Source organism: Hylobates moloch, unplaced genomic scaffold, assembly GCF_009828535.3.
Source record: "Hylobates moloch isolate HMO894 unplaced genomic scaffold, HMol_V3 SCAFFOLD_1, whole genome shotgun sequence".
NCBI lineage: Eukaryota > Metazoa > Chordata > Mammalia > Primates > Hylobatidae > Hylobates > Hylobates moloch.
Window position 1 is genome coordinate 98,515,916 of NW_026652276.1, and position 13,218 is coordinate 98,529,133.

Consider the following 13,218-nt stretch of genomic DNA (forward strand, 5'->3'; position numbering starts at 1 on the left):
GAGAAACATCACACCACACAACCATGCGGTGCTCACAGCATGACAAGGGAGGACGCCAAGAAAGGGGAAGCTATGGGACGCCCAGGACAATGGACCTCACCCAGGGAAAGAGTGAAGTCTCAGGACGACCGCCGCACAGAGGAATGAGAGAATCGCCATCAGACTGCACAGAGGCCTCGCGGGAGACACGGGGGGCTGTCAGAAGGTTTGATGGGTAACCATCCTGGAGGACTTAAAGTTCATGGGGCAGTAGAGACAATGAAAGCTACTGGGGAGGGAAGCCAAGGCGGGAGGACCTGAGGTCAGTAGTTCAACACCCACCCGGCCACCATGGTGAAACCCCGTCTCTACTAAAAATACAAAAATTAGCTGGACATGGTGACTCGCACCTGTAATCCCAGCTACTCAGGGGGCTGAGGCATGAGAATCACTTGAACCTGGGAGATGGAGGTAGGAGTGAGCCGAGATCCAGCCAGTGGACTCCAGCCTGGGCCACAGAGTGAGACTCTGTCTCCAGAAAAAAAGGGAAGAAGAAATTCTTGGAAAAATTAGAATTTGTTCCAAAAAGTTAAATTCTAGAATACTATTTAACCCCTTAATGGACAATATTTTCATTCATAATAATATAAACCATATAAACTTTCATCCCTTTACAAATAATTGGTAGACAAGCATAGGAGACTGACCAAATTTTGGTTACAGAAGAGAATGTCAATCTTAACCTTGACAATATAAAAGTAATATTACAGATGACAGAATTTAAGAGGCAGAAGGAATGCTGAAGAGAAAGTTATAAGTATGAATATCCTGTTCTTATGCAAATGAGAGGTCCAGAGGTCATGTCTCTAGTTGATAAATCAAAAAAATAAAGGTGAAAGCACAGGACGTAAAGTTACAAATGACGGAAGAACTAAAAAGATCCATATTACTAAATTGAACATGAGAGTAACGAGAATCAGTCTATCTTATTTACATGCCCATAAATCATTAAATCTGGAAATAAGATACCTATTCAAAGAAAGAGCTAAAAGAGTTAAGAAGCAGTTGTCTTAGCCAAGCACAGTGGTTCACACCTGCAATCTCAGCACTTTGGGAGGTCAAGATGGGAGGGTGGCTTGAGCCCAGGAGTTTGAGACCAGCCTGGGCAACATAGTAAGACCTCATCTCTATAAAAAACTTTGTACAAATTAGCCAGGCGTGGTGGCACACACCTGTCGTTCCAGCTACTTGGGAGGCTGAGGTGGGAGGCTTGCTTGAGCTCAGGAGGGCGAGGCTGCAGTAAGCTATGACTGTGCCACTGCACTCCAGCCTGGGCGACAGAGCAACACCCCATCTCAAAAAAGACCAAAAAACAACAATTGTCTTGAAGGTGAAAAGAAGCAGGACATGAAATAGCAGCTTTTCATCACTCTATTCTGTTTTATTATATCATTTTCTTGAATTATTTTGACCAAAATTTCAACATTTTACAAAATTCCTTTGACGCAGATGCAATTTACATGCACAAATGCAATCCCTGCCCTGCTCCCTGCAGCATATACTCTACAGAGGAGAGCAAGGCCGCCTCCTGTATTAAATTTCAGGAGCATGTTCCTCATGTTTCAAAAGAAGGGAGTGAATTTAAAAGTTTAATTCTAGCTTTACAAGAAGTCAGTTAGTGGTGACGATCACGGATATTCTGGTAGTTACGGCAAGAGGCTGGCACGAGCATGCTCGGAGGAATTCCTATTCTCAGCAGGGTGGCTGAAGCCAGCGCATGATGGCCCGACTGCTCCAAGGAGACATCAGCCCTGCCCAGGAGTGCCTGGTGATGAGCACTGGAGAAGAGCAAATGACTTCTCTTGAAAAGACTGAGATCCACGCAGCAGAGAAGGTGAATGAACTAGCAACTCACCTGGCCACGCCACCATAATCCAAACCTTCTTCCCCACGGAATTTCACCATCAGCCGTTTTTTCAAGTCTTTCGGTCGCATCTTCATTATCTGGCGGTAAGACTCCTGAATAGCAACATCACAGTTTCAGAGAGAAGAACATTTCTTACTCTTAAAGTTATAAAAGGTTATTGATAATGGAGCCTGGTTAAGAATACACATCCATTCCAATTCAAGTTTTATCTGGCTCCTAATCAGAATGTTTCTTTGGCATCTAGTATATTCCATCATCTTTTTTCTCAGTTTCTCCCTCTGAGACAACAACAAAACAAACACAATGCCAGGAAACACTAACCTTCAGGGAAACACGTGTCTGTTTTCAGTGAATCGCCAAGGACTTAACGACAAATCTCACTAGGATTGATTCTTCTCTGTATAAGTTAATTTCAGTGCACACTATAAACAACTTATGCATTGCAACCAAAATCAAGACATTAGAAAGTCTGAATGCTAAGAGATTTCTGAGCCTGTTTTTATATCTAAAGTGAAAAATCACATTTGATTTCCCACTAAGTCAAAAAGCAAAAAGATTTTAAGTTTTTAAGTAAGACATAAGGTGGCTTAAGTACAGCACAGAACACATGTGATCAGCCTGCTCTTCCCTCAGACTCAGCACTTGAAGCAGAAGCCGCTACATGTTTTTAGATGTAGATTCAGTAACAAGGCACTTAAGAAATTTTTCATGCTTTAAATTTAACGCAATTCAAACTCCAGCAACCCAGCCGGGCACGGTGGCTCCGCCTGTAATCCCAGTATTTTGGGAGGCCAAAGTGGGCGGATCACTTGAGGTCAGGAGTTCAAGACCAGCCTGGCCAACATGGTGAAACCCCTGTCTCTACTAAAAATACAAAAAATTAGCTGGGCCTGGTGGCAGGCGCCTGTAATCCCAGCTACACGGGAGGCTGAGGCAGGAGAATCACTTGCAACTGGGAGTCAGAGGTTGCAGTGAGCTGAGATCATGCCGCTGCACTCCAGCCTGGGCAACAGTGCGAGACTCCGTCTCAAAAAACAAACAAACAAACAAATAAACTCTGGCAACCGGAGAGGGAAAGAGGAAACGAGCTGGTAGTGAAGTCAGTACTTCAGCGCTTTTCTAGCCCTGCAACAAGGGCAGACATGCAGCAGGCAGGGCTGGGCACTGTGGCCAAGCTGCCCATCCAACACCCAGGCCCAGCCCAGCCCTCACAGAGGGGAAGGCGCTCAGCTCCCTCGCCCCCCAGTGCTCCCTTAGCGCTGTCACCCAGGGAGAATCTGTGCTCAGTCTCCTTTGATCATTTCTGACTGTCTCCACAAAGGAGGGCAGGAAATGGCCCAAATGCCATGGAGATTTTCCTGTATGGTCGGCTTTCTTGGGAAAAGGGCCTCGTCTGTTTAGGGACCTGCTCCTGTGTGTAAGGGACAGAGCCTGTCCCAAGAGCCACCTGCTCCTCGCCAATTTCCACAGGAGAAGCAGGACGGCCCCCAGCCCCTGAGCTGCCCTGAGAAGGACAGCCCTCAGATGACATCTCACACAAGAAGAGAGGAGGGAGACTGCCCGGCTCTGGGGAAAGCGCAGATTGCAGATTGCAGGAATATTTAACCCGCATCATGTAGATAAGGCGGTTCCCACTATTTTTTAGTGCTAGTTTCTGTATACTAGGTGAAAACCTAGAGGTGAAACTATTTAGTTTTTCCATTTTTACCATTAGAGGAAATGAATACCATTCCCTCCCTCTACACAGGCTGTGGTCCTGACAAACTCTGCACTTCCCTTAGTAATAAAATCAATACCTCAAATACCAAACAGAAAGAAGGGTTCCCTGAAACGCAGACATCACCCACAAAGCAGTTCATCTAAAGCAGCCCTTAAAAACAAACACATTTGAGATTCCTTTGTCCGAATTGCCTTATTTGTTTCTGAACAGGGTCTGGGCAGTGGCCCTGAACTGTCTACCTCGAAGATTTCTTCTCTGGACACTTCAATGCGGCAGTGACCAGCTTGGGGCTGCTGAAGCGACAGTTCGTGTCTGAGGACTTTCAGCTTCTGGACTAGATCTCTTTCATATCTCTGGGCAGGAAGCTCCTCGTCCTCCAGAGAGCCCTCGCTGGGCAGTGGCAGCGGCTGGCTGGGCTCCTTGAGTTGGCACTGGTGACTTGAGAAGAAGAGACGCAGAAAGTCACTCTGAAGCCCCGGCCAGGGGAGCTGCAAGCACCCACGTACACGACAGGGTCGGAGGAGAGAGCTAGCTGCATGCAACTTCAGGGAGAATTTGTTTTCCTGATGACATAACCATGTACCTAGCTAGCTGTGTCAAAGTTGCTGATGGCCACATTAGCCTAAATATAGGTCTACAGTACAATAAAGGAGGTACCCCAGGCTGGGCGTGGTGGCTCAAGCCTGTAATCCCAGCACTTTGGGAGGCCAAGGCAGGTGGATCACCTGAGGTCAGGAGTTCGAGACCAGCCTGACCAACATGGTGAAACCCCGTCTCTACTAAAAATACAAAATTAGCCAGGTGTGGTGGCAGGCACCTATAATCCCAGCTACTCAGGAGGCTGAGACAGGAAAATCGCTTGAACCCGGGAGGCAGAGGTTGCAGTGAGCTGAGATTGCGCCATTGCCCTCCAGCCTGGCGACAGAGCGAGACTCTGTCTCAAAAAAAAAAAAAGGAGGTACCCCAATTCCAAGCAACCACTTATCTCGCACATTACTACTACAAATAAAAATGGAAATGGCTGTCATTTATTATGCATCTATTACGCACCCATGAGATGGACCAAAGCATCATCAGATGCACCTTGGCAGTTAGAATGAAATGGAGATGATGGGAAAAAATTTTAAAGGAGGTAACAGTGGAGAGCTCAAATGAAATCTAATGATAGGCACAACAGCAGACCACTCAAGTGAAATCTCATGAAAACCGTCCCTCATTTTTGCCGCCAAGAGATTTCTACACCTGCTCATTGAGAACAAAATTTCAGTAAAAGGAGTAGGATTAGTATGGTGACAAAGTGGCATTTGTCCTGTTCAAGTTTTGCCACTGAGACACAGAGCTGTCGGTTACAAGAGCTATGTCGGGGGCAGGCGCAGTGGCTCATGCCTATAATCCCAGCACTTTGGGAGGCCGAGGCAGGCAGATCACTCAAAGTCAGGAATTTGGGACCAGCCTGGCCAACATGGCAAAATCCCGTCTCTACTAAAAATACAATAATTAGCCGGGTGTGGTGGTGGGCGCCTGTAATCCCAGCTGCTCAGGAGGCTGAGGCAGGAGAATCGCTTGAACCAGGGAGGCGGAGGTTGCAGTGAGCCAAGATCGTGCCACTGCACTCCAGCCTGGGCGACAGAGTGAGACTCTATTTCAAAAACAAAAACAAACAAAAAAAAAAGAGCTATGTGGAATGTTTGGCTCTGAGAACACGACAGGCCTGGAAAACTAAATATGGGATCCAAGATAATTCCCAGTTCCAAGGTATCCAGTTCCCCACCGTGCAGGCACTAGGGAGACAGCACCTATCTCTACTTCTCAACCTAAGGGCCACGTGTCTCATGAGAGCGTGGCGTGCAGAAGCTTCCTTCATGAAGCTACCTACGACTGCCATCTCGGTAAATTTTATTTAGGCTGCAAGTAAGAAAAGGGTAGTAACAAAGGGCTTCAGTGCTCTTCACAGCTAATTTAAGAGTTTAAAATATGCAATTATCCACCAGATATTTAACATCATTTTGACCATACTTATTATCCAACCAGCAAGGCAGTCGATAAATTCACAAAAATACCAGTCCAAGAAAGTATTCGATTATCAATGAAAGAGGTCAGCAAAAAATATTTTTAAAGTCTTACTTCATGATGTGGTGTAACCTTGGGTCTGTAAACTGGGTTGTTCGGTTATTATGATCTACAAAATATATCCTCCCAGAAACTGTACTTCTGACTTCCCAGCCTGGTGGCAGTGGTCCAAGTTCATCACAATTCACACTGTTAAGGTCTCTACCAAAATGGAAGATACAGAGAGGTTTGTCCAACTGAGTACGGAGGAATGAGACCAAAAGTCAGCAACAGAAGCCACAGAGGTTCCTTATCAAGGTGTCTGTGTCCCAGCTCTGCCAAGATGGACCTTCGTGGTGCTACTTACGCTAAACCTCCACTCAGTCCAGCCCTCTCTGCTGCAAACAGCAGCAACATCCGAGAGATTTAAAACCAAACTTTCAGGCTGGGCGCAGTGGCTCACGCCTGTAATCCCAGCACTCTGGGAGGCAGGTGGATCACCTGAGGTCAGGAATTCGAGACCAGCCTGGCCAACATGAGGAAACCCTGTCTCTACTAATAATACAAAAATTAGTTGGGTGTGGTGGTGGGTGCCTGTAATCTCAGCTACTCGGGAGGCTGAGACAGGAGAATCGCTTGAACCTGGGAGGTGGATGTTGCAGTGAGCCGAGATCATGCCATTGCACTCCAGCCTGGGCGACAAGAGTGAAATTCCATCTCCAAAAAAAAAAAAATAGGAAGTTTCAGAGCTTATAACCATGATAAGGAACAGGGGCTGCCCACGGAATATCATTTCTTATACAAAAGAAGGCCCTAATAGTAGGAAATATCTTAGTGCTGTCAGAAAACTGTCTGAATTCACAAGTGTCATTAAATGTTCCAGGCCAGAAGGGTTTCTTCATTGGAAAGTTCCCAGACAGCACCAAGCTTTTCAGGGCTCAGGGAGATAGAGGAACATGCATTCAGAAACTCGCGATTCGAAACAGTTGCAGCAGGACGAGGCATTCTCATTTTCAAATGGGCTTTTTGCTCAACAAGTATTTTCCACTCTAAGAATGATTAATTATTCTCCTGATTAATAATTTCAACACAATCTACAGTCAGAAGGGAGCACAGCTTTACTGACCAAGATGTGTTTCTAATTAACACAAAAGCCTGTCATTTCTAACAGGGGGTACAAAAGAGACACCTCATTCATTTGCAGGTAATATATTTCCAGTCTCATTATAGGTACTGAGTCATACATTAAACATAGTCTTGGAAAATCAGACAGGAAGTTTATTCTCAGATGAAACAAATTATGAATAAAAAGGAACTAAGTATTACCAAAAATCGTATTAGGTAGTAATGCTATTCTAAAAGGAAACAAAAAGCAAAGAAAAGAAAAAAAGAAACGTAACTCTGTTATGGGGTTGGGGGGTCTCTCTAACCTGGGCTCAGATGTATGGCCTTGTAGAAGGAATTCGTATAGAAAAGCTGCATCTCCCCCAGGAATGGTCCCCGAGGGACTGAGGCAATGGGGACAGTAAAGTAGAAGAGAGAAAGGGTAACAGAGTCTTTATATTTCCTTGACTTATAATGGAAAATTTTAAGCATATAAAAAAATTAGTGATCATATGGAATCGCTGTGTAACCAACTTCAACAATGACTCACGGTCAACCTCGTTTCAAATGTACCCCTGTCCACTCCCCCAACCCCAGCTTATCTGAAGCAAATCCCAGACATCAATATCATCTCATTCATCCCTATTTTTAGTTTAAAACAAGAGCAACACATCTGGAAGGCACTGGCTTTTCAAGTCAACTGCTGGAAAGACAGCTGGGAGGGGGTGCATTTCAGGACGCTTACCTTGGTATCCTGGGGTCGTGCCATGTGCTCACTCCAGTCTGTGTGTGCAAAAAGTAAACTTGGCCCTGGACTGTTGTTCTTTGTTCTACACAAGAAATTCGGGATCCAAATTAGACAAGTTCAATTCCAGGGAGAGTTTGTAACCATTCCTCGATGCCCTCACGTCTGGTATTATGTAAATCTAGATAACACTCCCCTCTTATCCCTGTTCTTCTCTCTGAGGTGGCCGAATAATCCTCTCTTCTCCGTCTCGCCCCATGCTCCCCTTTCCAGAGCACTACAGCACCCTCAACTAGCCTACGTGTTACCTTGGTTTGCTTTGGTCTTCGTTTGCCTAAGATTTTCACTTGATTTCTAAACTGGGAGATTTGGAGCAATTGCTGAAAATCCATGATTAGCTAGATTTAGCACCATTGTCTTCCAGTTGTCTTTACGCTGCCACAATTATCAAATGGCACAGCCATGCAAACATGCACACTTATGGCACAAACAGGCTACTCAAAAAGGGTTAAAGGCCGGACGCGGTGGCTCACGTCTGTAATCCCGGCACTTGGGCGGCTGAGGCAAGCGGATCACTTGAGCCCAGGAGTTTGAGACCAGTCTGGGCAACATGGCGAGACCCATTCTCTACAAAAAATACAAAAATTAGCCGGGCATGATGGTGTGTGCCTAAAATCCCAGCTACTCGGGTGGATCGCTTGAGCTACGGAAGTCAAGGCTGCCGTGAGCCATGATCATGCCACCGCACTCCAGCATGGGTGACAGAGCGAGACCTTGTTTCAAAAAAAAAAAAAGTCAACTCATGGAAACAGGGCAGATGGCAGTGGCCACAGCTCGTGGAAACAGGGCAGATGGCACTGGCCACAGCAGGGTACATTCTCTCACCGTAGCCTTCAGGCAGTTCCGGGGACTGGTGGCCGTGTGGTCGGTTCTGGGGCGTCTGTAGTGAACCTCGCACATCAGGGTTTCGAAGCCGCTGTGCCTGAAGTCTTTGATCTTGACTTGGGGACTCCACGAACCTGCAGTTCCCTCCTCCAGCGGCAGCACCGGTGCTATCTGTATAAGGGGCTGGTTCCTCCATGAAGCAGCTGAGCGGCCTCCCAGGCCCCGAGTCTTCATACACCGTTCTGAAAGGGACGAGAGCAGGCAGGCATGGTGTCACCATGGAGGAGTCACAAGACCAGTGCCTTAGAGCTAGTGTCCTAGGGGACACCGTTGCATACATTCGTTTTCCTTTAACAATGTCCAGTGTTCCAAGAGCCTAGTTTTGTAAAATTCACCGTGTGCCACTCAAACAGAAAGACAGACTCTTCTAAGAGGAACAGGTGGCCAGAGTGTCCCCAAGGCCAACTGTACAATTTCACCATAGGGTAGACTGGAATGATTAGAAGAAACCAGCCTTAGACTATGAGGAGTTCGTGAAATGAGATCTCATTTTTCTTGATTTAAAATCACATCCAGGCCGGGTGTGGTGGCTCACGCCTGTAATCCCAACTTTGGGACGCCGAGGTGGGCAGATCACTTGAGGTCAGGAGTTCAAGACCAGCCTGGCCAACATGGTGAAACCGCATCTCTACTAAAAATTCAAAAATTAGCTGGGTGTGGTGGCACACGCCTGTGGTCCCAGCTACTCGGGAGGCTGAGGCACGAGAATTGCTTGAACCCAGGAGGCAGAGGTTGCAGTGAGCCAAGATTGTGCCATTGTACTCCGGCCTGGGTGTCGAAAATAAAATAAAATAAAATCATATCCAAATACTCCATTTTCCTTGTTATTTTACTCTATAATGAAACTCTTGGTTACATAAAATGTCAAAATGCCTTTAGGTACTTTTTAAACATCAATCTTCACCCCCTGAGCAATTTTGAAGACAATTTACCTTAATAGGCTACTGTCCCTTAGAAGCAAATACTTTTTTAAAATCTTAGATTGAAAAATTTCAAATATATATAAAAAATGAGAGACTAGTACAATGAACCCCCCGTGTGCCCCGCTCCCAGCTAACCATCATCCAGTGTCCACTCTTCCAATCCTTCCCCAACCCCAACATTTTATGACTTCACCCTTAAATATTGCCATTATCACAACTAAAAAATGTTCATTAATTTTTTTAAAAAATCAAATAGCAGTGTTCAGATTTCTCCAATTGTCTCATAAATTAGGATCCAAAGTCCACACCTTGCATGTGTAGCTATGTCTCAAGTTTGTTTTTATATGAATTGTTAACAGGTTCTCCTTCCCTCCCGTCTTTTTCTTGCAGTCTATTTGTTGAAGACCCTGGGTTGTCTGTCCTACAGAGGGCCCCATTCTGGATGTTTGTTGATTATATTCCCTTGGGGCTGTGAGACACATTCCTGGTCCCCTGTATTTCCAAGAGGTGTGTTAATGTTGGATCATCTCTCTTTTGTGATGTTGTTAGCAATTACTGCTTGTTGGCCAGGTCCATTAATTCATGGGGGACTGCCGAACCAATGACGGTTCAACAGTTTGTTGTATTTTTTTAGTGTGTTGAGTTCCTTCCCCCGCCATTATGAACCCAAGGATTTTTAATATATTTGACACGTTCCAAATTCATGGCAGTTATAATTCTTTTCTTTTCTTTGAGCCAGGGTCTTGCTGTGTCGCCCAAGGTGGAGCACAGTGGTGTGATCAGGGTTCACTGCAACTTCAAACTCCTGGACTCAAAGCAATCCTCCCACCTCAGCTTCCCTAGTAGCTGGGACTATAGGTGCGTGCCACCGTGCCCAGCTAATTGGTTATTTTTTATTTTTTGGTAGAGACAAAGTCTCGCTATGTTGCCCTGGCTGGTCTCAAACTCAAGACCAAAGTCTCCAGCCACCTTGGCCTCCCAAAGTGCTGGGATTATAAGCAGTTATAATTCTTACTGATGCTCAAACTCACCCATCTTTGGCCCATGGGAGCCTCTTTCATTGGATTCTGAGCCTTTCAGGCACAACCCCAGTTTGTTTGTTTGTTTGTTTGTTTGTTTGTTTGTTTGTTTGTTTGTTTTTGAGACAGTCTCGCTCTGTCACCCAGGCTGGAGGGCAGTGGCGTGATCTTGGCTCACTGCAACCCCCTCCTCCCAGGTTCAAGCAGTTCTCCTGCCTCAGCCTCCAGAGTAGCTGGGACTGGAGGCTCCTGCCACCACGCCTGGCTAATCTTTTGTATTTTTAGTAGAGACGGGGTTTCACCATATTACCCAGGATGGTCTCAATCTCCTGACCTCGTGATCCACCCGCCTCGGCCTCCCAAACTGCTGGGATTACAGGCGTGAGCCACCGCGCCCGGCCAACCCCAGTTGTTTTTATAGCTTCCTTTATAGACAAGTAAACTGGTTCACAGTTTTATGCCAACATCCTTTATGCATCTCAAGCATTCTGCAGCGTGACTTAAGGAGGGAAGGGTGCTTTCCTATAGGCCGAGAGGTTAAGGCAGCAGAGAACTCGGCCTGCCTCTCGCTGTGGTTATACGTACCCTTCATTTTCTAACAGTCCTCTGCAGTCCACCACCGAGCCGCCAGTTCCTATTCTGTCTCGTGTCTGTAAACTGACTAAAAGAGAAAAGAACGACTTGTGTTAAAACCGAGCAGGGTTTACATAATTATAATACAGTGAGTCATTGCTAATTTAGAATTTATGTACAATATCATAAAAAACGAGGCATATGTGTATGCATACACACATATATTCCTATGCTTTCAAATACGAAGCATTTTACTCCGGTAGCTGCGTGCTACTTGGAATATTCCTTGTAAATGTGGCAAAGAAAAGGGTGCTATGTTTCTCCCGGTCTCCATAAAAATAACAATGCAATATTCAGTCCCTCTAAGTTATTTTCAAGAAGACTTATTTTTTAAGAAGACTTTTTTTGGGCCAGGCATGGTGGCTCATACCTGTAATCCCAGCACTTTGGGAGGCCAAGATGGGCGGATCGCCAGAGCTCAGGAGTTTGAGACCAGCCTGGGCAACGTGGCAAAACCCCGTCTCTACTAAAAATACAAAAATTAGCCGGGCATGGTGGCACACACTTGCAGTCCCAGCTACTCGGGAGGCTGAGGCAGGAAAATTGCTTGAACTCAGGAGGCGGAGGTTACAGTGAGCTAAGATCGCGCCACTGAACTGCAGCAGGGTGACAGAGTGAGATTCTGTCTCCAAAAAAAAATTGAAAATTAAAAAAATAAAAATAAGAAGTTTTTTGGGGGGGGATTAAGTCTTACTGTGTTGCCCAGGCTGGCCTCAAACTCCTGGGCTCAAGCAATCCTCCTGCCTTAGCCTCAGAGTAGCTAGACTACAGGCATGTGCCACTGAGCCCAGTTTTTATTTCTTAAGAACATTCTGACTTAACTTTAATAAAGACACAGAGAGGCCAGGCATGGTGGCTCACACCTGTAATACCAGCACTTTGGGAGGCTGAGGCGGGCGGATCACCTGAGGCTGGGAGTTCCAGACCAGTGTGGCCAACATGGTGAAACCTTGTCTGCTAAAAATACAAAAAATTACCCAGGTGTGGTGTTAAGCAGCTGTAACCCCAGCTACTCAGGAGGCTGAGGCAGGAGAATCACTTAAACCCGGGAGGCGGAGGTTGCAGTGAGCTGAGATCATGCCACTGCACTCCAGCCTGGGCGACAGAGCAAGACTCCGTCTCAAAAAAATAAATGAATAAAGACACAGAGAGTACTTTTAGCATCTGCAAAGTCTAAAGGAATCTAAATATTTATTCTCTATCTTTACTATGAACAAGACTTTTATAAAGTTGTTTTCAGTTACTCATTTTTCTCCCTGGCACATCCCTCCACAAAGAAAAAAAGAAATTATACACAGGAAAGCATTCGGTGAGAACTTTTTCATGATGGTAGATTTCAGGGTGTATGTCTGCACTATTCATTTATCTTGGGTCAGGTCTACACAGGACAATACCTAAAAGATTTGGAGTGAGAATCACTCCAGTGTGCTGCAGAGAGACAATTTTTTTTTTACTCCATGCAGCAGTGCTTACAAGTCAATATCTGAGTTACCCTAAAACACTAATACAAGTGGGTGGATAATAGGATGAGTTAAACAGCTAAATTGCTTCCAACAGACTGCCTCTAGCCAACACTTTGTAACATTAGCATACTTTTTCATTCTAAATAATGCAATCCCCTGACTGTACAAATCATATTACATGGAATTCTTCGCAACTCTTGGCTTTTTACATGTATGATGGGGCTTCCAGAAGAAACTATTTCCCAACTCCTGTATGTGTGGCCACCACCCTTATTATCTACCCTTGGATAATACAGTCAAAAATGTCCATAAATGTGATGATTAAAATTACATTTAAAATTCTAACCCTAAATCTTTCTGTACCCGAGTCATTTTAACTCAACTTTAAAAGCCAAGAGAAGGAGGCTGGGCATGGTGGCTCTCACCTGTAAGCCCAGCACTTTGGGAGGCCGAGGCAGGCAGATCACTCAAGGTCAGGAGATTGAGACCAGCCTGGCCAACATGGTGAAACTCCGTCTCTACTAAAAATACAAAAATTAGCCAGGCGTGGTGGCACACACCTGTGGTCCCAAGTACTCGGGAGGCTGAGGCAGGAGAATGGCTGGAACCTGGGAGGCGGAGGTTGCAGTGAGCTGAGATCTCACCACTGCACTCCATCTCAAAAAAAAGAAAAAACGGAAAAAAAAAAAAAAAAAAAAAGCCAGGAGACGG

General features: G+C 45.6%; 1 protein-coding gene across 3 annotated transcripts in view; it reads right to left on the reverse strand.

Annotated features, from left to right (window-relative positions):
• Positions 1-13,218, reverse strand: part of SMURF1 (SMAD specific E3 ubiquitin protein ligase 1) — a 102,740-nt gene that overhangs the window by 16,399 nt on the left and 73,123 nt on the right. For all 3 annotated transcript variants that reach the window (XM_032755937.2, XM_032755935.2, XM_058442955.1), the window contains exons 6-11: positions 10,997-11,072; positions 8,410-8,651; positions 7,525-7,609; positions 5,751-5,897; positions 3,866-4,064; positions 1,895-1,998 (exon numbers count right to left, since the gene is read on the reverse strand). In XM_032755937.2, coding sequence (XP_032611828.1) covers positions 1,895-1,998; positions 3,866-4,064; positions 5,751-5,897; positions 7,525-7,609; positions 8,410-8,651; positions 10,997-11,072 — 853 coding nt within the window. The remainder of the gene's footprint in view (positions 1-1,894; positions 1,999-3,865; positions 4,065-5,750; positions 5,898-7,524; positions 7,610-8,409; positions 8,652-10,996; positions 11,073-13,218) is intronic.